Source organism: Sinohyriopsis cumingii, chromosome 14 (assembly GCF_028554795.1).
Source record: "Sinohyriopsis cumingii isolate HCF-2022 chromosome 14, ASM2855479v2, whole genome shotgun sequence".
NCBI lineage: Eukaryota > Metazoa > Mollusca > Bivalvia > Unionida > Unionidae > Sinohyriopsis > Sinohyriopsis cumingii.
Genome location: NC_142974.1, coordinates 65,740,349 through 65,767,319, shown reverse-complemented (window position 1 = coordinate 65,767,319; position 26,971 = coordinate 65,740,349). Strand labels below are relative to the sequence as shown.

General features: G+C 35.0%; 1 protein-coding gene across 6 annotated transcripts in view; it reads right to left on the bottom strand.

Annotated features, from left to right (window-relative positions):
* Positions 1-9,858: 9,858 nt before the first annotated feature.
* LOC149784030 (uncharacterized) overlaps positions 9,859-26,971 on the bottom strand; it is a 31,217-nt gene continuing 14,104 nt past the window's right edge. For 2 of the 6 annotated variants that reach the window (XR_016413724.1, XR_016413723.1), the window contains exons 5-7: positions 24,890-24,994; positions 24,322-24,357; positions 21,597-21,698 (exon numbers count right to left, since the gene is read on the bottom strand). Coding sequence is in view for 4 of the 6 variants with exons in the window: in XM_089932126.1 (XP_089788252.1) it covers positions 10,631-10,819; positions 15,481-15,567; positions 17,808-17,900; positions 21,558-21,698; positions 24,322-24,357; positions 24,890-24,994 (651 nt within the window). In the remaining 2 variants the exon portion in view is untranslated. Of the gene's footprint in view, positions 10,820-15,480; positions 15,568-17,807; positions 17,901-21,557; positions 21,699-24,321; positions 24,358-24,387; positions 24,995-26,971 lie in introns of those variants that run through there. The other 4 variants (XM_089932126.1, XM_089932127.1, XM_089932125.1 and 1 more) reach the window with 4 other exon arrangements.

Below are 26,971 nucleotides of genomic sequence, written 5' to 3'. Positions count from 1 at the left end.
CAGTCACAAGTTACCGTACATGTGGCAACTGTTTTTCTCAAGTTTTATGCCCCACCTTATTTCCTAATGTTTAAGTCTTAATGCATGTAACACTGTTTGCTGAATAAAATATTTATTCAGAATTAGTTCTTTAGGGCCACATATACTGCATGGTATATTTTGTTTTATTCCTTGTAATTTAATCATGGTAATTAAACTTTTCATATACGGTAGAGGAATGTCAGGTGTTAACTGGCCGAGTTTCTTTGGCGGAAATGGAGATGTGATTTTGTTTGCAGAGAAAATTTCAAAGTGATCATTCATTTAAGCTAATTGGTGACAATTTTATTCTTTTAATTTTTTTTACTATAGTACTGTTGTAGTTGTTTTAAAAAAATCTGAAATTTACTTGAATAATGTTTAATCTTCACGTTCTATTTACTGAAGAAGAAAAAAAGAAGAAAAAAAACTGTTGTATGATATTAATTATTTCGCCCAGCGCCGGGTGTAGACGAGTGTGCGTGTGATTTGAAATTTTAATGTAGCTTTAACAATTTTTCAGTCATATCGCTACGATGTCTGCAGTGTGGCAGTTTAGACTGTGGATTGCATACTTTATATTTAAAAATGGTTTGGGGTTGGGTTTTATCTTCTGACAAATGAAAATTGACAGACATAATGTAATAATCGGGACTTCGCTGCGCAAAATTGAGAGATATTACGAGATCGGGAGGTAGATGAGGAAATACCCTCAAAATCGGGAGGTTTTTCTCCCGGACTGAGAGTTGACAGGTATGAACGGTCTGGGCTTGTGGAATTTCATTCAGGAATTTAGTTTATTTAAGTCACCTGCCCGGGGCCTGTGCCTTACAAATTTCTTTTAGCACTTACCAGTACAGTACATAAACTATTATATCAGACTGTAGATTTAACTTTTGAATGTGCAACCCAAATGTGGTCTCCTGTCTACCTCGCTCGCCAATGTTTATGTTTGTATTCGAGGACTGGCTAGTATAGCGTCACGGTACCACGTGATCTGTTGTCTCATCAAAACTCGGAAAAACTCGGTAATTTACGGAATCGTGGTATCTTCCACGCAATATTATCACTACCCGCTTACGATATTTAATTTATAAACATTGCAGTCGAATTAAAATCTGTAGAGAATTACATACGCAAAAGGAAAATTTTGATTTCTAGTCTCCTTTAAGCATCATTGTTAAAACGAAGATACAATTAGTGACTTATTTGACCACCGAAAATAAACAATATTTGGAACATCCTATTCGCATACGATACATGATGCGAACATGCATAGCGCTCAATCATTTTGAAATCGACCTGGTGGACAAGAGTTATCATTTCATGTAAAAATCGTGAGGCGTTGAATTACAATAGGCAGACATTCGAAAGTGCCGATATATCACAGAACAATCCATATCATGGCATCCGTCTCCTGAATAAGTAAATATTTTTGATGCCGCAGTCCAGCATTGCACAGAGAAACTCTGCCATGGAATCACTTACCATCACATCAGATATTACACCCCTTCCCTTCTCCCCATCCTAAATATCCCTGTTGACTTAAGAAGCAAAGTGTCTTGGCGTCTACTGCATTAATAATTAGATATATTGTTTTAGTGCATTCTGACTGGCTATAGATCAAGGTGATACAAGCAGTGCAATGGTTGACATTTTAAAGCCTTCCCCAAAGCAATGTAACATTCTACTTCTTATTCTTATCACGAATGATTAAGTAACAACAAAGTCGCATAACTCATAGATTATGTATTTCAACGGATAGAGAGAGAGAGATGGTACTTCGATTTTTTATATATCCGTTTGTTTCACCATTTTATAGTCCGAACTCATAGTTTATTTTAGATAATCATATAGTTGGTTCGCTTGCCTATAGTGTGTGTAGTTTAATATTTTGATATTATAAAATGAGAACATATCACTTAATCTGCATGTGATTGGTCCAAATAAGCCCATGAAATTATTTATCAGTATTCTCTTTACTGATTGGCTGCGATTGTGGAAAAACATTTTTAACCTCGCCTTCTGGAATGTTTTTCTTTCAATGAATATTTTGGCGGCCATTATTCAACTCGAGTTGCAAAATGAAATTGAGCAAATATTATCTCAGCTATGATATGTTACCTACACCGGGATTTGTTGTGTCATGTATAACAATATCATCAGAAGAAAAACGGCATAAAACTACAAGACAAGAGCAACAATTAGACGTAAAACTAAGGGTATTGCCCATCTAACAGACGGCAGCTGGGTGGGGAGGGGAGTGGTATATCTGTAAAGTAGATGTAGAATCTATCCTATATACGAACGTGGCTTAAATGTTAACTTACATGAGTAAAAAATCTCACCTCTTTTCACTGAAGAATGTAGACATAAATGGGTCTCCTAACTAAAAGACCTTTATCCAATCAAAGCATATTTATGCTGCATATATTGGATACAAATAAGATTCAAAAAGAAATTTGTTTACGTCTTTTGTACAGTCTATTGCTCCAAATCAAATACTGCAAATATCCGGTCACTAATGCATTACAGTAAATGTAGGAACTTCTGCATCCAGTAATCCTATTTCACATGAAAATTGCAACAAGGTAATGATTAAATCTTAAAGTGATATTTTAGGGTAAACATGTACTTTAGACCTACTGTGTACCGGATCAAACAACGTGGCATCACATCTCATTCATAATTCTGTTTTGAGAAATTATTTTGCCATTATAAAATGATCTGTTTATTCGGAGGGAAGCTTTTTCGTTGATTTATAGCTGGAAAAATATTACATTCTACTTTTCTAGTTCAACTTGATTACGACTATATTGTATGCACAACAAATGAAAGGTGCGCCGTCAGAATGAACGAAATTAATCATTCTTCTTTCTCTCTAAATAATTTCCACTGATTTTGCAATTGATGATAATATTACTTTCTAACTGCAGCCGCAATACAGCTTCGTTACCTAAACGAGTTTGCAATAGTCGTTGTATTAGGAAAGATTCTCAACTAGACAGCAGCTCATGAAATGTCAAACTTTCAGCTTCGATTTTCCAATTCTCCATGCTCATCCTGTCGCAAGCACAGAGAAGAAAACAATGTGGAAAATGCGGAAGTTGTACCTTGATATCAAGATAGTGTCAGGCGCTATTACAGATGTTTATTGGAACAATTGAACAGAATATCCAACGGCTTTTACTTGATATACTTGAAGTAGTACTTCACAGTAAAACATCAGTGTGATTCCATTTTATGCCTTCAGAATTAGTTCCTTACTCAGGGACGACTAATAATTTATTGTATTTTATCCATAACAAAATCTCTAATTCAGCAGGTATAGTGTAATGTGTACCAAGGTATGATATAGAGTATGTTATTATTGCTGAACCGCATATTTTAGACACTGATAAATGCGAATGGATTAAAGGACAAGACAAACACTGGCAGCCATTCTGATCGGATCTTGATTTGTTGTGACTACATATACGACTGTAAATTATTCTGCAAACGTGCAAATGCCTTTCCTTAGTGATATTCTGTTTTGATTTGAAGATGCGATAGTATCATATGGATTTGATTTCCAGAAGAATTCTGTAATGCCTAACAAGTGTGCATGAATATAGACGATTGAAGAACCGAATTACACCAAGAAAAATGTGTATTATAATAAAAGCAGTACATTTCATACAATTTTGCATACATATCACAAAGAAACGTACATTACATGTCAATAAACATTGATGCATGCCAAGGTAATATTGTATTTAAGTCAATTATTGGTTGTGTTATTACCTGTGTACATCAAATTTTGCATAAGAAAGTAGATATGTTTTAATTTACAAAAATCCTCTGAAGATCGGTAACCTTTTTAGGTATCTGGACAATTCAGTTGAAAAGGTGTACATCTAGATGCTTCCCTGACAAGCCCAGACTGTCCACACAAGTACGGACGTCAATTGTGTAATGATGCTTACCTGAACATCACACAACTTAATGTTGACGTGCAAGATATACATACTATTTTTATTGAAATTGATGCTGCAAATTATTTTAGAGTTTTACGGTGTTATTCCCTTAGATATAATAGTAGATTTTGAGTTTCTTTAATCTCATTTTCAAAGGACAATTTAGAAATCATTCCACCTGACAATATCGATGAAAATATTAATTTAGTTCTTCAAGTAAAACACTATAATTAGAAGTAATAAATTGGTGTCTGGACTGGTTTTGAGATATTTAAAGCGTAGGTTCTTACAATGAGAATTAATAAAACGCTCAACACGAATATTAAGCAATAGCCCGATTTAAGCAGCAACACTTGACACGAGTAGCTTTTTGAGATTGGCTTGACAATATAATTATCTCAACTGATATGTTCATATTAGAAAATCATACATAAATTTAAGATAGCTTGATCCGGGTGTATAACAACAGACGTGTTGATAAAGATCAATAATGTGACTTCAGAAGTTCAAAAGTGTTAAATATACAACCCATCTCCATTTGCAACATCATGAACTCGCGTGGCATTTTATTCAACATGTTATTATTATTGCAGGGCTACATAAAAATGGTTATTATTGGTATGGTGTGGGATGATTTCAAAACAACTATAAGAAATCGTTCTTTGCCTGAATACATACATACATACATATATATATATATATATATATATATATATATATATATATATATATATATATATATGGGTGTATGTGTGTGCAAACATGCTTTGATATAGTGTTAAATTAGTATTTTCTTCGCATGATGAAATAATTGGTTCTTGGAATGCCTTCTAAATAAGATGAATCGTTTATCTTTAGCATCACATTTTTTTTCACTCAATAATATTATCATTTATTTACACAAAAAAGATCGATTACATACCTAATCAATATATTTTATGTAGGATTCTTGACTAATTTTTTTGTAATATTTGCTGTGACTATAATTACTAAATGTTAAAAATAATAAATAACCGTTGTGGAAGACGTATTACAATTAAACAAGGATATTACATTTTACATTAACAAACAAAGCAACATTTCGGGAAAAGATTTCAAATATGAATAAAGTTTTTGATTAATATGTCCCTCGTGATTTTGACGAAACTTAATTTGAAATTTAGCAACTTACGTTATTTGGTAACATTAGTTATTAAATACATAACAATGCAACGCAAATAGATTGTTTCATTAAGAAAATATGACCTACTTTGACCTAGCATAACCCTCTTTGATACCTATTGGAAAACTTTTAATAATTTACGCTTAATTTTCAATTAAACGCGGGTGTTGTAAACTTAGGAGTGTTTCTGTGATTAATGCTTCGTTGTGTAATAGTGCAAATAATTTTTTGACACGATGTAGGCATTAATGTATATTATTAATCGTATTGTTTCTATGAACAGTAACTATTTGATTAAAAAACCTATTATCCTATTATACGATGTTTGATAAATTATTAGCGTATTTAGTTTGTATTTAGTTCATACTTGTATATTCGTTGTTTGTGTTGATGAAGAAGAAAAAACATTTATTGTGTTATTATGTTTGCAGAATTTTTCCCTGTTATGGGAGTATAGCTTCTGTTTTTATAAATAATATCTAACTGGAAGCTAAAATTATTCACTTCTGATCCATTATTGATGTATAACTCGCTTATGAGATTCTTTTAAATGAATACTTGGTAAAATATAGTAATACAATGTATGTTTTTATGCTAAATGAGTTTGGCCACATTTTATTTGTTGTATTCATTGTGTTTTACGGCACAGCAACACAGGAAATGGTTAATCTCCAATGCCTTTAGAGTAAATTGCAAAGTCCAAAGTCAAAATAATGTATCCTGATAACTAACTGCTGGACCACTCTGTTTTGCACAAAATATAACAAGTGAGCAACAATTTCGTGAAGTGATATTTTGATAAAAGAATTCAATTTCGCTAAGCACATCCTTCTAGATATTACCTTTAGTATGGGAAGTGATAATTACATCCCTGCAAAATGAGAAATTACAGTTTTATAAACCGATAGTCATGGAGGTTTAGAGGTATTAAACAATTTCATTAGATGTAGTTATTTATATAATGCTAATGACAGACGATACACAAGATTTCAGTCAACAAATGTTTACAATAAGTTCCTATTCTGGCAACAACGTGTAAATCATCGTACAACAATTTTCATATAATGCCTAATATCAACCAAATCTCCATGCACACGTTGTCTCTGAATAACTTTCGCAGTTCTTCTCTATGTATGCGTACTAAATATACAATGTTTCTAATATTTTAATGATGACTGAAGTACTTGGTAAAAAATAGAAGTTAATTTCAAATGTAATATATTGACTTTTGGCTTGACTAAACATTTTTACAGTCTGGAAAGTAATTTTTCTTTAAGAATTAGCTCAATTAGGAACAACAAAAATTAGTTATCGTCCCATGTACGCACCAGGTACATGATGCATGATATTGATTATAGCTTGACGGTGTTCTTTCAATCACCCGATAACCGATACTCTGTTTGTTAAACAAATGGCTCGTTCTAATCCATCCTCCATATCCCGTGGTTTTAGATCGTCGCTTCATAATTTTATAAGTGCTTTATAAATGTTGTTAAGAATGAGAGAAAATATAGTCAAATGACATGTGGTACGTAAGACAAAGACTTAGTCAATTTCGAGTGGAACTATTTTGATGAAAATGGTTGGAACCCGTGTTCCACTAACATTTACATAATGGATTTTGGATCTAAACAAATCATCTTAAGCATATCGTGGTTAGAATACGAAATTTAATATGAAATTTAAAATACTTAAGTATTAGCCAGGGGTGGTGGACGAACGAGCCATTTATTTCACTTTCACTTTTACATTAAAAATGTCTTCTTTTATCGAGGAACTCAAATAATGAAAATACTGGCCAGACCATTCTTTATATGTCGTGCTAGCAATCAATATTGACCTAGGATACAAAACATTTCATACATGTAATATACAGGTAGACTGTGAAGTGTCGTATTTCGAATTTCAGAAAATTTTAAAGTGGAATATATTGAGCAATTAAAGTCTTAGCACAGTTAAACCAGAGAATTATTTGTGAAAGGTCACTCTAAACTTTCGTAGTTCATCTCCCCCATGTCAGTGTAAACTTAAAAGAAACAATATTTCCGACCCAGTGAAATTTACCGGAGTTTCCTAAAACGGTCTTTAGAATTTGAACTACCAACCCTAATCGCTTGGTAGGAACCTATGTCCACTTATCATATTTTCAATGGGAAGATTATCACGCACTGTCGTACACAGATTCTGAGCTGTCTAAATCTGATGAAAGAAATTATTCCTCATGGAAAGATTAGGGACCCTTGCCTACGATTGGATAGAATAAATTAAGACGTACATTTTAGAGCAAACTGACTTTAATGTGACAACCCTAGTGTAAATTCTTTAGTCTGGGAATTTCCTAGAAACTTTGTCTTGACTCCGTTGAAGCCTACGTGGGTTGTCGTGTAATAAGAAAGGCATGTTTAGTGCTAGGACGCGGAAGTCCTGAAAGAAAAGCAGCGACGAGGAACAGCTTTCGTAGAAAAGGACTAGATAGTCCGAAGACAGGAGTACGTGGAAAGAAAGAAAGAAGGACGAGGTCAGAGGAAAAGGACCAGGAAGTCCATAAAGGGGCAGAACCTAGAGTTTGGAAGGATGAAACTAGGATACGTGAAAATACAAAGTGAATGAAGGTGATGCAGTCAATTGTGGATACTGCGCTCTTTCACCCCTCGTTATGATGATAGAATAGTCCAAATGGGACACACCTGTTAAATTATACTTATATACTCTAACTTGAATTTGAATTACCGTTTTAATTTGTCCTGATTATATTTGTTGTTTTCTTGTCAAAGGGGACTCGTATTGTTTTGTTTATCCCCGGTATTCTCGCTCAGTTCTTTGTTGAAATTCCATTCTTCTTCACTAATAACACATCCATCCATCCATCCACCCGCCCATTTATCCATCCATCCATCCATCCATACATACATACATACATACATACATGCATACATACATATATACATACATACATATACACAATGACACATACATACATACATACATACATACATACTTGCATACATACATACTACTTTCCTTTCAGATGGATATTATATAAATATAATTAGTTAACGCACGTTGTCTTCTTGATTACATCTTTTCCAGCCGATGCCAAAGTATATATGTACTGGTACATACAAAAGGTACTTTAAAATATTGACTATTTGTTACTGGAGAGTGCATTGATTGCATAGTTATATGCAGCACCTATATATGTTTCATGAACTCTATCTCAAAACGCCATTTTAACCTTAATTCCTTATTAAGTACGTTCCTGTTTTAGTGAGACGCATTCCTTTAAGTAACAGTGTAACCACTGACAAACATGTGACGTTCAATTCTCTCTCTCTCTTTCTCTCTATTTCTTTTTCTCTTTATATATATATATATATATATATATATATATATATATATATATATATATATATATATATATATATATGTATGTATGTGTGTGTATGTGTGTGTGTGTGTTTGTGTATGTGTGTGTACGTGTGTGTGTCTCTCTGTCAGTCTCTTTCTCACTAAATGTCTTTTGAATCCTCAGCTATTCTTATTTAAACGTAGATGGACGATAGATAATCGTTTGAATATTTATGTGTTCATATAAGTCTTATTGGAGTGTACTAAGATAATTTGTTTCAATTGTATTGCGCATAAGACACTTTGTAGAGGAACTGAAAACAAAAAACAAACAGGTGCCCTAATAACACCGCCTTGAGACAATAATTGGAGGGCTTTTCCGAGACGTCAGTGTCTCAGTTGAAATTACTGAGCTTGTTTATCTTTTCTTAATTATACTTTGTCCTGCATATATAAATTTCAACATTTCATGAGAACTATTACTGAGTGTTCATTCGCTTTTGATCCATGTAGTGTGATCTAACACCAGTCTCATCGGACTGAATCGAATTGGCCTTGATTTTGAACTTTAATCCAAATTCTCCTCCTGATTGATTGTATAATTACAATTGTTACTGAATGTCATTTTACAGCTGTTATTTGAATGATTATGTCATGAAATGATCACTCCATGCACGATATATATATCGTGATTTTCACGACATAATCATCCAAATAACACACACACACACACACACACATATATATATATATAGAGAGAGAGAGAGAGAGAGAGAGAGTTATCTTCCCGTTTACGCACCAGCTACATAATACATGATACTGAATATAGCTTGACCGTGTTCATTCAATCACCCAATAATATATATTCATTGTAGAAGAACTGAATCCGCTGTAACAAAATAACAACCAGATGCACCGCTAACACCGTCGTGAGATAATAATTTGAGGGTTTTTCCGAGACGTCGGTGTCTCAATTGAAATTACTGAGCTTGTTTATCTTTACTTAATTATGATATGTCCTTCATAAAATTCAACAGTTCCGGAGAGTTCATTCGCTCTTGATCCATATAGTGTGATCTGACAATAGTCTCAAAGATGTACTACTCCAATATAAATCCAACAGCTTTGTCAAACGTTTTAGAATTTTCATGTCTTACCAGCATTTCAACCTTTACCTACCTAATGCACTCAAGAATAAGTTTTTAATAGATTCAGGAGATGACAATAAACTTAAGGTACGTTAATCCAAAATTTTAAATAAACATTTAAAAACAATGGCAAAAGTTAAGAAATATGATTAATATAATTAGTTAAGTTACTACCTTGCCTTATCGATTACATTATGCTTTACAGATCGATGAATGAATATAAACCTTTCACAGTATATGATTTATTTATTTATATATTTTTAAAGCACAGGTAAACAATAATCAGAGTATGTATGCATCCATAGAAACAACTAATATGCTAAATTATTGTCCACTAATACAGTCTAAATGTATATAGTCCTGTACATCAATGGTTTTAATCTATCCATAGTTAAACAAGGTAATACACCTTTAATGTATTCCGTTAAATATACAAATATCCATACATTCATCATTACATCCAATTGTTTTGTACTAATAATATATACAACTGAAATTCACAAAAACAGAATTATTTGCTTATAACACTTGTAACTTCATTTTCTTCTATAAAGTTAACATTCATAGGAAAGAATATGTCCACACATATACATACGAAATCAAGAAAGCAGTACATGTTATCTGCTTGTTTGTATAACAAGTGTATGAATAAAGAAGGTATTCTAAAGTTTAGCAATGGAGTGGTCCGTTCTTTATCCTGATGTGGCAACAAATTCAACAACAACAGTTAAGCAATAATCAAATTCAGAAAAAGCTGAAAGTAGATCGTCAGCATGAACGTTTCAATATGAGAGCAGGAACTACCGATCAAAATATCTGAAATTATGTTTCTTGGAATATTTACAGTACAACCTATCTTACAAGACCTTTGAGTAATATCATAATTTTGTCTGCTTTTAAAATCAAATCTTGCATAGGATTCTGCAAGAAAAATGTATCTCTGTCATTTATAAAATAACACTAATCTTGAGCTTGATCGACAGAATCTTAACTGGTGATCATCTGCCTATTATTTTGTTTCGTTCAACAATTATGTGAAATTGCTTATCAACCTTTTCAAGGAACTGACAAAGGCACGTGTAATTGCGTGAATGTCTATCTTCTTCTTTGTTATTGATAAGCTTTGATGCGAAAGCCTTCCGCAGGTATTCAGGTGTACACTTCATTAGCATACAAAAGGCTTTATCCTGAAATGTAAATGCTTTTGTAAATTAGCAAATGAATTTAACAAGAAAGTTTTGGCATCTATTATGGTGATGATAAAATAAACATGACATACTGAATATACCAACATCACTTAAGCTATAAGTTTATATAAATTAAAAGTTATCACTCTATCCATATATTAGATTAATATTTAATAAACGTTCTTGCCATTAATATTACATTATATATTATTGACAGTTTAAGAGGTAAAGAAATATTGGTACAAATTTATAGTGATGTAAAGTATTTCATATTAAAATGAACGGGGTTATGAACCTCCTTCTGACACTAAATACCTGTATCCTAAAGAAGATGCGAAATGGAAATTTCGGTTCAGCGGACAAGTTTACATTGCGAAGTAACCTTGCGGACACGAAAAGTGACTTCCAATGAATTTTGGGCTTTCGGTATATTGAGAAGTCGGGTTTGCAGGGACTAAATACAGCTTACATCCAACCTCATTCATGGCCGTGCCTCTCTGCAGACGACGACAGATGCATATGCGATGTGTTTTACAGCCCAAGTTGGAATGACGCCTCCAAGATGAAAATTGTCATATAGAGCCGTATCAATTTCTTTTTCAATATTATTTATCTTGGTTGTATCTACGATGCTGATCTTATCATGATTTTTGTGCCTTAATAGAGAATTTCCTGCTGACAAATATTATATCCATTGACATCAGTCGGCAGGCCAGAGCTGCGATCTCATGGATAAGTGTGATGGGGGGGGGGTGTGACTACGAAAGGTGTCAGAATCCCGATACACGCCATATCGGTGCCCAGATACTCATCTATCAGTGATATCAACTTCATCTTCCACGTTGCTGCGCTCCGATATTTTTTGCAAAGGCTCTGATCGGTCTTTGATGGTAGTGGTTGCTAAACGCGATAATTTTTGTTTTTATCCAGAAGAAAATCTTGTTTGTTAGTAGTTTGTGGTATATTAACAATCCAATTTCTCTACGAGATTCGCGATATGAAACTTTAAATGACGTGGAGAGAGTGTTATATGTCATTCTGGTATTGACCAATATAGTGAAATAGTATGCCTTTTTTCTTCATAACTTTAAGTCCAGAAATATGGAGGTTTGTAATATGCACGCACAAACGCTCGCAAAGAGATGAAAAAAGGTTAATTTTTCATTATAGGCGCCATTTTTATCAGGTCACCGTAATGCAGCGGGGCATTTCGTTTTTCAACAATCACATGCTTTTTTATATTGGTCACCCGATTAAAAGTGGGCGTTACATAACCCGAAAACAATGAATTTTCCTACGAGAACATTCTCAAAACCCGACATCGCGTTACCATTGTAGTAAGACCTTTTTGCCCCCACCCCTAGTGCAGTAGTTGTGCATTTGGTTCCTGCTGTAATAAAGGCTCAAGTGATCCCTGCTATCAGAGGAACCCACAAGTCTGCCCAACGGTTCCATGAAATATAACATGTGACAAGGATTCTCATTCAGCCAGGCGAGTGTTTTTACGGGCCAAATAGGTAATACTCGCTTGAAAACAGCATGGTTTTGTACCATCGATCCTATAACGAGTTTAAATAATGTAAGCAATCGAAGGGGCAGCAGAAATAAAGTGAAAAATTATGTCCTTCGTACATTTGCCAGGCAATGCTTCGTAATGTATAAGACCCCCAACCAAAAAAAACACCGCAAAAATGGCTACTTCACACAAGGCAGCGAAGCAATTTTTTTTATCGTAGTTTTAATAATTGCAGCCATATCGCTACGATGTCTGCATGCTGCGATTTATAGGGACTTGAACTAGAGCATCGCTGACGGCTGCGACTTTTTATAAAGTTGGTATATAGTTACTATAACAAGGTGATCCATATTACCAACAAAGGACGAACTGCGCCATTAGCGTAGATCTCAACACCCAAGATCATTCAGAGATACATGGGAAATGTGGCTGTCCTGTACATCGAGATAGATCAACCAGAAATGGCGATCGGGTTGAAGTTGTCGGAATAAACCCCACCCATCAGTAGTGCGTCCAGCGCAGCGTCATATTCACTTTGAATATTGTCCTTCTTGAAGCAGCTCGTTTAAACAAGTGATAGTAGACACTGCTTGAGAATTTTACTCAAGTAATATTAGTATGTCTGCACACGGCTCACTGAAATAGAACGTACGTATGCATCGACACGAAGACAGAAATCACGAGACGATGTTATCAAGTCCTAAATATCTCAACAATGAAGGACTAGGACTAAGCGCATATGTCGCCACACTCATGTTCAAGCCATCTATTCTGCCGATAGACCAAAAATGTGTCATTTTACACACTATACAACGGCTGTTATGTTTAGACTGTTTGGTCTAAACGACGGCATCAACTCATGCATCGCTGATATCATTCTAATAGGTTATTAATTTGCACTCACGGAATATCTGTCGCCAACTTTCCAACTCCAAGGTTCTTGGAGATCAGCAATGGCATGGCAAAACGATGTTTCCCTTATTTCATTGGCAGATCAAGGTCAGTCAACACGTCCACGCACCAACACCATAACACAGTTTCAAAAGTCAAGGCCTCTCTGAGCTATGATCTGCTAAAGTAATATCACGTTGTATTGAGAGAATGTTTCAATACTGTAATAAACGTGATCCTTTGTTACTGCATCCATCTCGACCTTAGAGAAACGTCGTCTTAATTAGTGACCCAAACACCATAGACCTAAACAAGCTGCTTATTGTCAGATTTCCCAACTTCATTTACAATAGCGTCATTGTACCAATAAAGCATTCACGGTGACCATTAAAGCCTGCCCGCGCCGAGCCCAATGAGAAGTTGTGTATCGACGTCACTGACGTCTGGGGCGTTTTACAAAGATGGTGTATTATGACTACACCAAACTGATCCCGATTGCCAACATAGGATGAACTGTGGCGTCAACCGTACCTCTCTCAAGTTCTATGTCGCGACTTAATGCATATCTCAACATTCAGCGATACATGGTAAATGTGGCTATCCTGTACATCCAGTATTGGTGGTCGGGTCAGAACTGGTCGGGATTAATCCCACCTACCAGTAGCGAGTCCAGCGCATCGTCATATTAATCTTGAATATGTGTGCTTTTAGGAGCAGCAGACACTGAGTTTATACTCAATTACTGTTAGTATATCGTCGCATGGCTGGCTGTAATAGAACTTCCTTGTGTATCCACACGAAGACTCACATCACGTGAGGAAGTTATCAAATTATTAATATCTCATCAATGAAGGACTAGGCGCATGAATAAAGCCGAAGAATGATCACATCTTATACAAATCGATCTCCATAAAGTGAATTTCACACCAAAACATAAAATCAAAATGCTATCGACATAGTGGTTACAACAAGGAAAACGTCATATTAAATCTCCTACTACTATGGAACTTTCTGCTACGAGGGAAATTCTTATCTGCAAACCAAAAATGTTGCTGCTCAAAAAGACATATATCCCAGGCTATCTGTAATCCTAAACGAGGTACCACACCAGAGTTAAAATTGCAAGATGCTCGATCTAAAATGCAATATTCAATTTAGAAATAAATCTCAGACGGAAAGTCAGCAAAAAACCAATCAGCTGTAAGCGGGATCAATGTAGTACACTTATGAAAGTTGGTGCAACTGACATGTCTGCAACAATCGCCCCATATGAACTCCTTGCTGTCGGATGACCATCACATAATCGTTTAATGTTGGAACTTTAATGTTCGAGTGAATATCGATGCTATTAATACGTGTATCCTGGTGGCTCTTACTGAATGAATTGTTACAAAATACGCTAGACATGAACTGGAATGATACGAAGGACACGTGATTATTATTAAGTTATGCGGGAAAATCAATATCTAGAAGGATGCGCTTTGGTACAATTAAAGGGAACAAAGCACACGAAAACCCTAACATAAAATTTCAGCGTTATTAAGTTAGAGAGTTATAAGAAAGAGCTGACTGTGATAAAAGACAATTATGTGCTCGGCAAGATGATAATTAACGAACCAAAATAGGTCTCATTTTGTGTCCATGATTCAGTATGGTGACCAAATTCTGACACTCAGTATTATCAAAAGGTGTTTTCAAAGCTCATCGCGGATGTCTCACTTAAAGGAAAACGGGATTATACCAATATTTGTGCCAGCCGCATGTACGAAGTGGTTGCAACATACAATTTTAACTGTTAAAAACTTTGGCAAGGAAAACGTCACAGCACTATTTCATAACATGGAATTAGACACAGGTGCCTGATCAGTTAAAATAACTAGATGGCAGTGGAGTTAGATCAGTTGCAATGGGCACAAAACATTTTATTCATATATGGGCACAAAACATATTATTCATTTATCTTTCTAACGCATTGTATAATTAAACCTAAGACTTATGAAGGAGATGGAAAGCTTAGTCAAATAAGCTAGCAACGGATTACGTCTTAAACGAACATATAGTCAAATCCACCACTCTACTGGCTGATGTAATCTATTGATAACGACGTTTCGTTTATACAGAAGACTTAGTTAAGAAATCATAATATTTGTTTCAAGATCCCTTTATATGACGCTTCCAGCGTTATGCATGTATGTTTACATCATAACATTCACTTCAGTGTGATACAAACAATTAAAATAAATTAGTTACTAACCTCAATTGTTTCGTCCATAGCCGTCGACCTTGCAAGGGTTTCATGTTCATCTTCTCCTGCATCAATCAAAACTCGTTGTATGTTGCTCTGTAAATAAACGCATTGGCCTACATAAAGTCTGTTATACAAATTGTAGGAACAGGAATGAAAGGTACATTTTGTAACCATTTTCATGTAGGTGAAGTTTATTCAATTAGTGTAGCAATGTTTATTGTTCCTCATTAGAATTTTGTGATACACATTGAAATGCTAATAATTACAGAGCGTATTCTGAGACAAGCATTTTAAACATTGAGGAATGCGGATGATATGTTTATAATTTAGACTGCGTTTCTTTATTCCAAAATGTTTGGCACATTGAGCCACCTATCCATTACTCACGTTTCAATGGGCATTTAATTATCTTGACCATGATCACTGGAACCTCATACACTTCCCATTACGGCAGATCACAAGAGCTACGAGTTTTTGTGCCGTACTTTACGTTCAGATCAGAATGCATCTACGATGCCTTCTCTTAATACTGTAGTCACGAGTCCTGAGACTGTCTGATGACAAATTTACAAAATGGATAGTGACACTAACAAAACCGCACTCTATCCCCTGAATAAGGACACATCACTAGAATACTTCTCAGAAAAAGGCAAAGTACTTAGAAGCTCATGTGTCTCTCAGTAGTTTAATAGGGTTATGTTATCAACACCAAATATTACAGAATCTTTCGACATGAATGGTTCATCATTCTCCATAAAAAGTCAGGCTGTGGTTTGTTTGACCCAACGAAATAAGACAGAAACATGTTTCTTATTCAAAATTTCCAAATATATTTTCATAGTTTTCTTTCGTTTGAGTGTCATTTTAGAACTTACATTAACATCTGAACCAATTTCCTACATACAACAGTTTATAACATCAGTGGTACAAAATCTAAGGACAAAACTATAATCAGGTCTATCCATTGACCTAAACTAGATTTTCCTCCCTCAACATCAAATTTACTCAAAAATAAGCCTAAACCGTCTCGCTAATTTTAGCACTATAATAAATTATGTTATTATTATGTCATACAAATTGTAATAATTAAATTGATGGATAATGTTTCATAAGCACTAGTGCCTCAGAGCATGTGAGGGTTGTACTTGTATTTCATACTTCATGATATCTTTAAACTGAAATGCTAGTGTTACCAAGATCATGCAACGATCATACAATTAAAAATTGTAATTCAAGCTTTGGATACTTCCACATATTTTTGTCATGTCTTTGTGTTCAAATTCAACGTAATTAAATTCTGTTTCTCGCCAATCAATAAAATCCTGTTAATGTCTTTAATCAATGTAATTCCTGATCGTCATAAGGATGAAACATTTATTTCTCACAGTTATAGTAATAATAATTGTGAGATGTGAAGATCAAGAGAATAATCCAAATCTATATTAGGGAAAAGAATGTTGACTAATGATTTAATTGAATTTAAATATTAAGATCTCTCTTCTAATGAACTAGGTATAATATATAGCCTAGGAAATTTTGTCCGCCAGGTTGTACTGGCGTCAGACTGTATTAAATTTACTTTACGAATTAAAGATAACAAAAAGAAATGAAATAGATTCCGGTGATTTTAATCGAACATAATTAATTCATTTATATACATTCAGATATGTTAGTCATTCTCAATTTGTCGATTTGCACAAAATCTTTTCTTGCTCCAACTTAGTTTCGTTTATTGTTTGTTTCATTATCTTTGAAACTTTATGCCACAAGATAGTTGATGTCTTCTCTGACGAACATTTTACGGCAATTTTTAACACTAATTGCAAGATATGGGCAATTGTGATAGGAAGAAAAGACAAACTTCGCCTTTGATTATCACAACGGGTTTGCATTGCTTTAGTTCATACGCTATTACTCTATGCCTTTCTTAGTCGTTTTTGCGGCCGATAAATTTTGTTGTAGGCACCAAAGATTTCAAAAACATATTTGCATAATGCCCTGTACAGTCAAAGGTAAAAAAAATGGACGAACTAAAGCCCAGAACTTAGTCATTTTTATGGTGCCAATAAAGAAGTACACTGAGCTGTAAGTGCTGAGTAAGCAAAATATCTTTCTCACATGTAATTTTAAAAAAGTATAACACTAGGTTAGACTACTGTAATCGAGGACATGCAAGTTTTCAATTATGCAGAAAACCTTGTTGAAGAGCCAACATATTTGCTCTCAGATCCCTTACTTCTAGCAATGCTGCTTTCCAAATTTATAACCATTTTATATTTACATGCAATTATCCACAACATTACGAATAGTATAACATAATATTGGTTATTCACCTCCGTTGCTTGACCCATAACCTCTGACCCAAGAAGAGGTTCGTGTTCATCTTCTCCTTGATCAATGGAAAATAATTCGAGTTCCATGGTGTCCTGCAAAAGTAAAATACACACTGTATCATATGAGGTTTGTGATGTAATTCCTAGTTATAGATTTTCATCTTAATATCCATTAATAGCAATTTGTAATCATAGAATATAATATTTTTGAACATTTCTATGAAATATTATCTCCTTAGAACATTACCAACTGAATTAACATAAATTATGCACGCTCGCAATTGGGAGAACGGAGGACTAATTCAAAAATTGATTTATATCAACAAGGGATGGAAGTTCAAAACGTGATCTTTAATGCAACATCTAGGCATTACCGACGTTAGAAAAACTGAATCCTGGATCGACTCTGCATACTCATATTTCGTGGCTTTCTTTGGATCTTGCATTTTATTTTCCACACTAAGATAATTTTTTTCAAAGCGTTGGTTTAGATAAAAATTCTTCGACATAGTGCTATCTTACTTATTGAGATTCACTGCAGTCAGAACACCTTCTATCATTTTCGATGAGAGACCTATATCTTCGTCTCTTACGAACATAGAGTTAAAACGAAGATTCAAATAATTTGAATATATTCGTCTGTTACAAACATGGAGGCCGCACGATGATACGCGGAATTGTTAGAGGATTTTCTGAATAATGTCATTCATATCAAAGAACTATACTTGATTGCACAAATCTATATTTTTATTATTTGTAATCGTGTAATAACAGTGGAAATAAAATCACGCCATTGATTCTGCAGCAATATACACGAGAAATACGTACTTTGCAAATATCGTGATGAAAATGTTTGATAAAATGTGACATGTGTAACATAATGTTACATCAGATTGTGTTATGGACAAAATGTAGAAAATGAAAGTGAAACTAATATGATTATAGGAATCATTTTTGTAAAAGCAGATCGGGTGATGGTGCTATATAAATATGATAAGATGAAAAACATTCTTTGTAGATAACCATGAGAGATGTCCCGGTTGGTGGTTGTACAGCGTCTGCTGTGGCTATGGAGCCGAAGACAGGAGTGGCAGTCTTTGCTGAACTTGCTGCACTTGAAGTTTGAGTCTAGTGTGGGTTGGAGCTGCTTCTTCTTCGTCTGAGATTGCTTTTCATCGGCAGGCAAGCATAGCTTGTCCTCGCCGGCTTTCAGACCAGTGATCAGAGCATATCGCCAGCTGGACCTGTCTAGACCAAACTCTTCCCAGGTGTTGCCATCGTTGTCAAGGATGTTTATGTCGCTTTTGCAGACATCCTTGAAGCGGAGTTGTGGCCACCCGATAGACGCAGAGGCAAGCTTCGAATAAAGAAGGTCTTTGTGGATCCGTTCGGCATCCATACGACATACATGGCCCATCCATCTGATGCGACGTTGGCGAAGGAGTGTGACCATGCTGGGAATCTGGGTACGTTTAAGCACCTCGTTATTTGTTACTCGATCGCTCCAATGATCCCAAGTATGCGTCGGAGGAATCGCATGTGAAAGTTGCTCAGTCTTTTCTCCTGTGACGCCTACAGGGTCAAGGTTTCCCCGTCGTAAAGGAGAAAGATTAGCACACATGCATGGTACACGGAGATCTTAGTGTTCAGGGTCAGCATGCTGTTGTTCAACACTCTCTGAGACAACCGGGAGAAAGTCGTTGATGCTTTTCCATCGTATTGCACTGTTCGTTTCATGTCGTCGTGATTGAATCATGCTTAGCAATTTTAGAGGATATCCAGTCTTCGCCAGGGATGTGACCAGATCAAACGCCTTGGTGAGGCCTATAAAGGCCAGGAAGAGGGGCATGTGTTGTTCTCTGCACTTCGTCAGCAGTTTACTGATGAAGAAGATCATGACCATTGTGGTCCTCTCTGCGTGGAACCGCACTGCGACTCTGGGTACACTCAGTCAGCAAGCGTCTGTAGTCTGTTCAGGATGACTCGTACGAAGACTTTACCCACGATGCTTAGAACGGATATGCCCTTGTAGTTGTTTCAGGCACTTGTGTCGCACTTGTTTTTGTACAGGGTTACGATGTTGGCGTCTCTCGTGTCCTAAGGCACTGCACCTTCATCTCAGCACTGGCAGAGGAGTTCGTTCAGGAGTGTGATTAGCACACTGTAGCCGTACTTGATGACGTAAGCTGAGATACACTCCTTCCCTGGGGCTTTATCTAAGGATATTTTCTCTAAGGCCTTCTTTAATTCTGCCACTTTTCGGCTATAAGAGGGAATTTTTCAATGGCGTTGAGGGCATCGTTGGTCACGTGGTACAGTTCAGAGTAGTACTCCACCCAAAGCTCCATCTGCATGCCTTGTCATGGATGGTATCGCCTGCGGAAGACTTCGATGATGCTGTCACTTTCTTCGTGGGACCCATTGCTTTCGTTGTGCCATCGTACATGCCTCTGATGTTTCCGATATCTGCTGCTGACTGGATGCTTTAACCGAGCTGAAGACAGTATTCATTGGTGCCAACTGCCGTGCTAACCTCTGCACTTTGCTTCTGGTAGACCTGTATGCCTATAGTGTCGTATGGCAGGGTTTCTCAGATGATATATGTCGTGCAAATGGATAAATTATACGATTTTCTTCTATGACACTAAAGGAAATTGATATAATTATGATGATTTTCCTGAGTTGATTGTTGTTGATATTTTCTTATATGTATATTTCTGTTCAAACGATTGATTCCTCAGTTGTTACTCTATTATCAAGTATATAGTCATTCATATTAATAACTTGTTTGATGTCGACACTAAATCTCTGATTTATGATTTCATACTGTCAATTAATACTTAAAAAGATCGATCAATTACAGCACATGAAGTCAGGCTACAAGTCCCAACAACTTAGCAACAGCCCTCCTCCCAAAATATACACGTAGGTACGGGAACAGTGGCAAGGACTAACTGTGCGGGTATGTCATTATGTGTGGATCAAACATCGACATCGAACATCGAACGAATTATCAAACGTTTCATTGTACATGAAAAGTTAATACAAAGAAAGTTTATAACAACTACTTTAAAAAAGAGAACGGATAAAATTGGGGAGTGACCTATAAAGGGGTTTCTGATTGCTAGTTCATAACAAAATAATCTTAAGTTCTTTTTTTGAGTGGCACGCAAACCATATATACTTCCATTCATTCGAGTTAGAAAATTATTTTTAGCCTTGAAAAACATGTAGTTCACAGCATTGTATTTCGACTTTTACTGCCAGACTGGCAACTCCATGGTCTGTACCTAATGTCATAGCCTCGCAACACGAATCCAAATGCTATTTTGACAGCTGGGAATTTTCAAATACAAAACATACAAATTAAAGTAAGTATTGTGTTCTTAACTATAATACATGGATTGAAGTTTGTGAACTGTACAATAAAATTGGGGAAAAAAAGTAAATCGATTTACAAGCCAATGGGTACATCTAAAAAAACTTAGTACTTTATTTAGTAGGCTGGTTCTCTGATTATAAACTAATTAGAGGTCCCATATCTTCAAGTATATTTGCTATTGTTCAGCGTTAGCGTCTGCTCAACTATTTCAAGTAGGAATATTAAACGTCCCTTTTTATTAGATACACATGGGTCGTCCAATATGCCAATCAACACCTAATCTTACTCTAAGAACTCATTTTTCAACTAGTATTTCAAATTAACCTGCAAAGAAGACAATGATAATTAAAACGTTGCCGGTATTGTACCTCGTTTTGATTTTCACTGCCTGATTTAATCGGTAGCTGTACGGTATCTGATCCATTTGCACGTTTATTTTGGGCCAGTGTGTCTAGTGGTTGGGATCGTCCTAATCTAGCATGCTTTTTCAGTTGCCGGATAACAAATGCCTCAAAAATATGAAACAAAGCATTGAAGTTATAAAACTAAATCATGAATTCAGAATCTATCTACATCGATAGTCTTTCTACGGTCCATGACGAATCGTACCCCACCTCCATTGTACCATGCACAGGTACTATCTAGCTACTGATCATATAGTCCCTTCAAACCATTAAAAAGATCAAACCTTCTTCCTTTTGCGCAATCTCTTTTAAGTGTAATTTGGAAAACTGTCGTAAACGGTGGTTGTTATGTGAAAGAAATGTTAATTTTAATAGACGGGCAAACATATACACATCTTAAGGTGCATGGCTACGATGAAGATGCTCGTGCAAGTGAAGTCGATACGTTTATACTGTATACAACGTGCAACATTTCGATCGCTATACACAGTAAAATTAAAATAATGGGTACGAAATGACAGTGGCAAAATTCGCTGATTCATAAAGGTGTTATGTAAATAGAATATTGCGTTTAGCATGTTTAAATTATAATCCAAAATATAGCGGTCTGAATTAAATGGATTTGTGTTGTTTTATAGCACTCATAATTATGTAACCTTTAAAATTGTGTTTGGACTACACTTATAGTAATACTTAAAATATACAGATGACTATACATTTTTTTAATGTATTATATCAAAGAAATAATGAACAAAATATATATAATATTGTAGAAGATTAATTGATAGTGTAACGAATATTTCGTCGTATGTCCTCATTTCCTAATAAATTCCCGCAAATACACCTTTCCCTCGCGAGGTGTCGTGATGGAGAGAAGAACGAAGATTTCCTAACGTAACCGAAGGCTGTCACGCTATGGAAGCTTGCCACGGTTGAGGTACGTTTTGAGATACATTAAATATGCCATGTCTTGATATTACAATATTTAGTTACCTTGATGTATGCTCTGTTAAGTATTAATGTATTTCTTTCACGATTCTTTGATTAACATGTTTAATTCTTTGTGAACTCAGCTGCATTCCAACTCGCGACGTCATTTCAGTACCACACTCTCCAGTGTGGAAGTATTGAAATTACGTCACGAGGCGGGATGCGTTACGCGTTTTCATTGGTTGACTGAGTTTCTATTATTTGTATATAAATACGTCTGCATGGACAGATGAGAGCTGCTCTCATACATTGAAACATCGACCTAAGCGGTTGTAATAAAAGAAACGAAACCTTAAAACCATGGCATTGGCAATGCTTCAGGTAGCATTGAAGTTGGATTAAAACCAACCATAACAATATTAGATGAACTATAAATGTATCTTGTTTGGAAATACATTCCAAAGTACCATATGTCTCCATCTATGGAGACATCTTCTCTCCAATCCTGGATAACAGTCCCAAGGAAAATATACTATATGTAATAATATATGTGTGTGCAAAGAAGTAAAGTAAGGAAATGATAAACCTTACAAGCCACAAATATGAGATGTTTTGCATTGTATAAATTGTGGAGTAATGTAAAGACTTGTAAACTTGTGTCTTTCTCCATTATTGGGTACATGTCAATACCCATAGATGGGTAAACCATTTGTGTATATACACATATAATATGATTGTCTGTAGTGCGTGATTCCAATGTTTGTATATATATACATATAATATGATTGTCTGTAGTGTGTGATTGCAATGCTTGTATAAAATAAATCTACTATATTTTATTTATCCTGACTTAGTTTTCTTTTGGTCAAGTGCTAGGCTGGGAAGAACCTATTATTTTCTTATGAAAACGTTGACCTTATGTGGATCAAGAAAACGTTACAATAGATTCATTGTAAGGTGCATGCTAGTGATGTGGATCTGTACGGCATACACCTCGCAAGATGTGTACCACTTTAATGATTACGACTATAATAGAGTGATGCAAGATAACATTAACAAACATCTCTAAAATACACGTATATGATTCTCTAAATCATACGTCATAGAAGTATATTATAATTGATTTGTACTATTTTATATTAAATGCTGAACATTCCACAATAATGCAGAATGAAAAGATCTGTCTTCGTCGTAGAAACGTTTATGATGGCAACAATTATGAATACCATATACAACGATTATTTAATGTAGTTAGTAGTAGCAGTAGTAGTATTACTTGTTTTGTTGGAATAGTTTAAATGACTCCTAAATATGAAGATAAATGTTTGATAAATATAAATCAATATTACAATTATTCATTTCAAAATCTGGTTTAAATTTCTTTATTGTAAAACTATGACGAAAAAATAACCATTGATTAAAATATTATTATTATTTTTTATTTGTATTCATTATTGATCCTGTAAAAATATATTGTCATCTGAATATTGTTATTATTTTCATTATTTATTACACTCGACATTGATATTGTAATTAGTTCATCTTGGGGCTTTGCATTGGTGCCTTGCCTATTAAATTTCAATTTAATATCATTTTTATGCAAACATTACAATGACTATTTAGTTGGTTCATAAATTAAATGCAACCAGAATATCGAAGAATATAGTAACAAAAATCGGATCGTGTCAGTGGAGCAATGATACAGACATTAGAAGCCTGTCACGTTTGTAACAACGTGTGTGTGTATGTGTGTGTGTGTGTGAGAGAGAGAGAGAGAGAGAGAGAGATGTTCCCAAACCTTGCATTGCTCGATGTTGCATTGATAAAACACAAGCTGAGTGACATTTAAGAAGAACAAATGTATGTACGTACGTACGTATGTATGTATGTATGTATGTATACATATATCAATGGATGGAAAATTGCTAGGTACGATATAATCTATATATGTCAAGCGATTCCAGCACAATACTAAGTATATAAAATCTAATAAATGATAATAAATAATTTCTTTCAGCTCATAAAGGCTTCATCCAGAACTGTTCTCTTCTTTTTCTGATCGTTTTCGACCAACAAATACTATGTTCGATTAGTATCACTCTATAATAAATTCCATAATAACCGGTTACCCGACTGTTGTATTTGCCTCTACGGTTAGACTGTACTCAGTATTATTAAGATTTCCAGCAATCTGTCTGTAGACTAAAATAGTTCCGGTATAAATTTCTTAGTAAAACTGAAACATTTGTCGCAACAATATTTGCATTATAACTTATTTTTTAAAAGTTCATTGCAAAGAAACTGCACTGAAGGTTTGGACCATGTCCCTTCATCCTGTTCATTGATATAAATTTTTATAAGGATACAGTGGCTTCTGCCCACAATGGACTAGACCATAGTGTTACCATAACCCCACTCTGGATCAGAATTTTGTTCCGTTCGACAATCTTCTTCTCAACGCTTGATGGTACCTGTAAAACAACGTTACGAATGCAAACTCAATCTACATGTCATATAACTACTGATGTATATCCTTAGGTGCACTTGTTGTAACTAAAAACGCTACATCAATATATTTGGTATAAGATGCTAACGAAAATGAACGTAAGTTGCTGATGCCATAAGCTATAGAAGTTTGCTTTCGAATACGCCGAATACTGCAAACGTAGTCAAGCAAAATGTTTTCACAAACATCGTGTTCAATTCGACAGCGCGCTCTCTGGATCTATTGTGTGTTGATACCTTTTTCAAAAGCTTCATAACTGATAAAACACCAAGCAAGCACACACATGCACATACAAACACACATTGACTGCTTCACTCATCTAGCTACCTCTCATTGTGTAAGTAATTATGGATGGGTACTGAGGAAAAAACAGAAAACAATTTGTATGATGAATGAGATCGATTGTCCTGTGTAATTCATTGTCTTTCATTTTCAATCTTATATTATAAATTTTATGCTGCTCCATAACAGACATGACAACTGGCGATTCATTTCAAAATATATCTGTCCATATCACAAAGCGAGTTGGAGCTATATTTTTGAATATGTTTTTCATTGGTTTTACTTTTTGTTACATGTTTATGTATCAGTATATGCGGAACAAATTCAAAGAATACTTATCTTGAAATAAATATCGATGTGTCAATATGTACGGAACAGTTACAAAATTGTGCATATCTTGAATTCGATGGTGAGAGAATATGGATATTCTACTTCTTTACTATATTTGCTATTTCGTACCTAAGTGTCAACTATTCAGTAAATACATTTTAAAATTCTACATTCTACACGATTTAACCATTGCTCTACTCAGTATCTGCTACCTAGATTTCGTTTACCATGACCTTCCGTCTCATATCATGCCTCAATTAGCTTCATGCGTCGTTGGGTCTGGGGTACCGCGACCATTATCAGTTACAAATAGCTTCGTTGTAAAATATCGTTGCACCCAACGGCTTACGCGAAAATGTGATTAGAGATGAATGGATGGACGTACAAGCAGGCGTGAGATCCGAAGGAAATGATAAAATTTTAATGAAGGCAGTGGAAATAGTTACTTAAATAATATGTCTTCAAACGAAGAAGCTCCAACCCGGAGTATATTCTAACTTTTATATAACATAATCATCAATTAGAAAAAAAATAACTGTGAATTGGGAAGATAAAGATGGTAACCACCTAATTTATCAGACAAATGAATGTTCACTAATGGTCTATTTGCATTTATATATTAAAGTCCAGTCTGGTCATTAGGTCCAATAATTTTCGAAAAATTCATCCCGACAGCTCTACATTTTCTGATTATAAATTGCATTTATATTATCTTTGTTGGAACCCCTAGGATGGGTGTGTCACCTTTGTTTCTATGGATGAGCTTGTTAAATAATTATCACTAAAAGTTCATTAGGAAGAGTGAAATAACAAAGTTATGATTCATGAAATAAAAATGTATTTCCTAACAGTAGTGATAAACTCTTTGCTCCACACCACCTAATACGGAGAGTGAAGATGTAATGGTTTCTTGAATGTTCATCTCAATATATAGGTAAGAGAAGCAAAGATCAAGAACGCATTGTGCTTAAAGTGATGCCCATGGAGATGTTTAAATAAGGCATATATCAACACCTCAAACACTGGGTCGGATTGTACATCATGCAATCCGCAGAAACAATGCTATGATCAACAAAATATATACCGGGTACTGTTCAATGGTGCCAGTATCAGTGGTGGATATACACAACAATGAAATAGTTTCAGATGACGTGTTCAAGATGTCAACTTTGTCAACTGCGGCAAAGCAATTTATAGCAAAGTACATATAGTTAAGTGGAGAAACCCTGAAATAATCAGGAGGGATGGGCTGGAAATGAATACAATCGACACAGTGATGAATTTCATCGGTGATATTGGACATGTGGTGGAACAAAATGGTTTGGCAGAC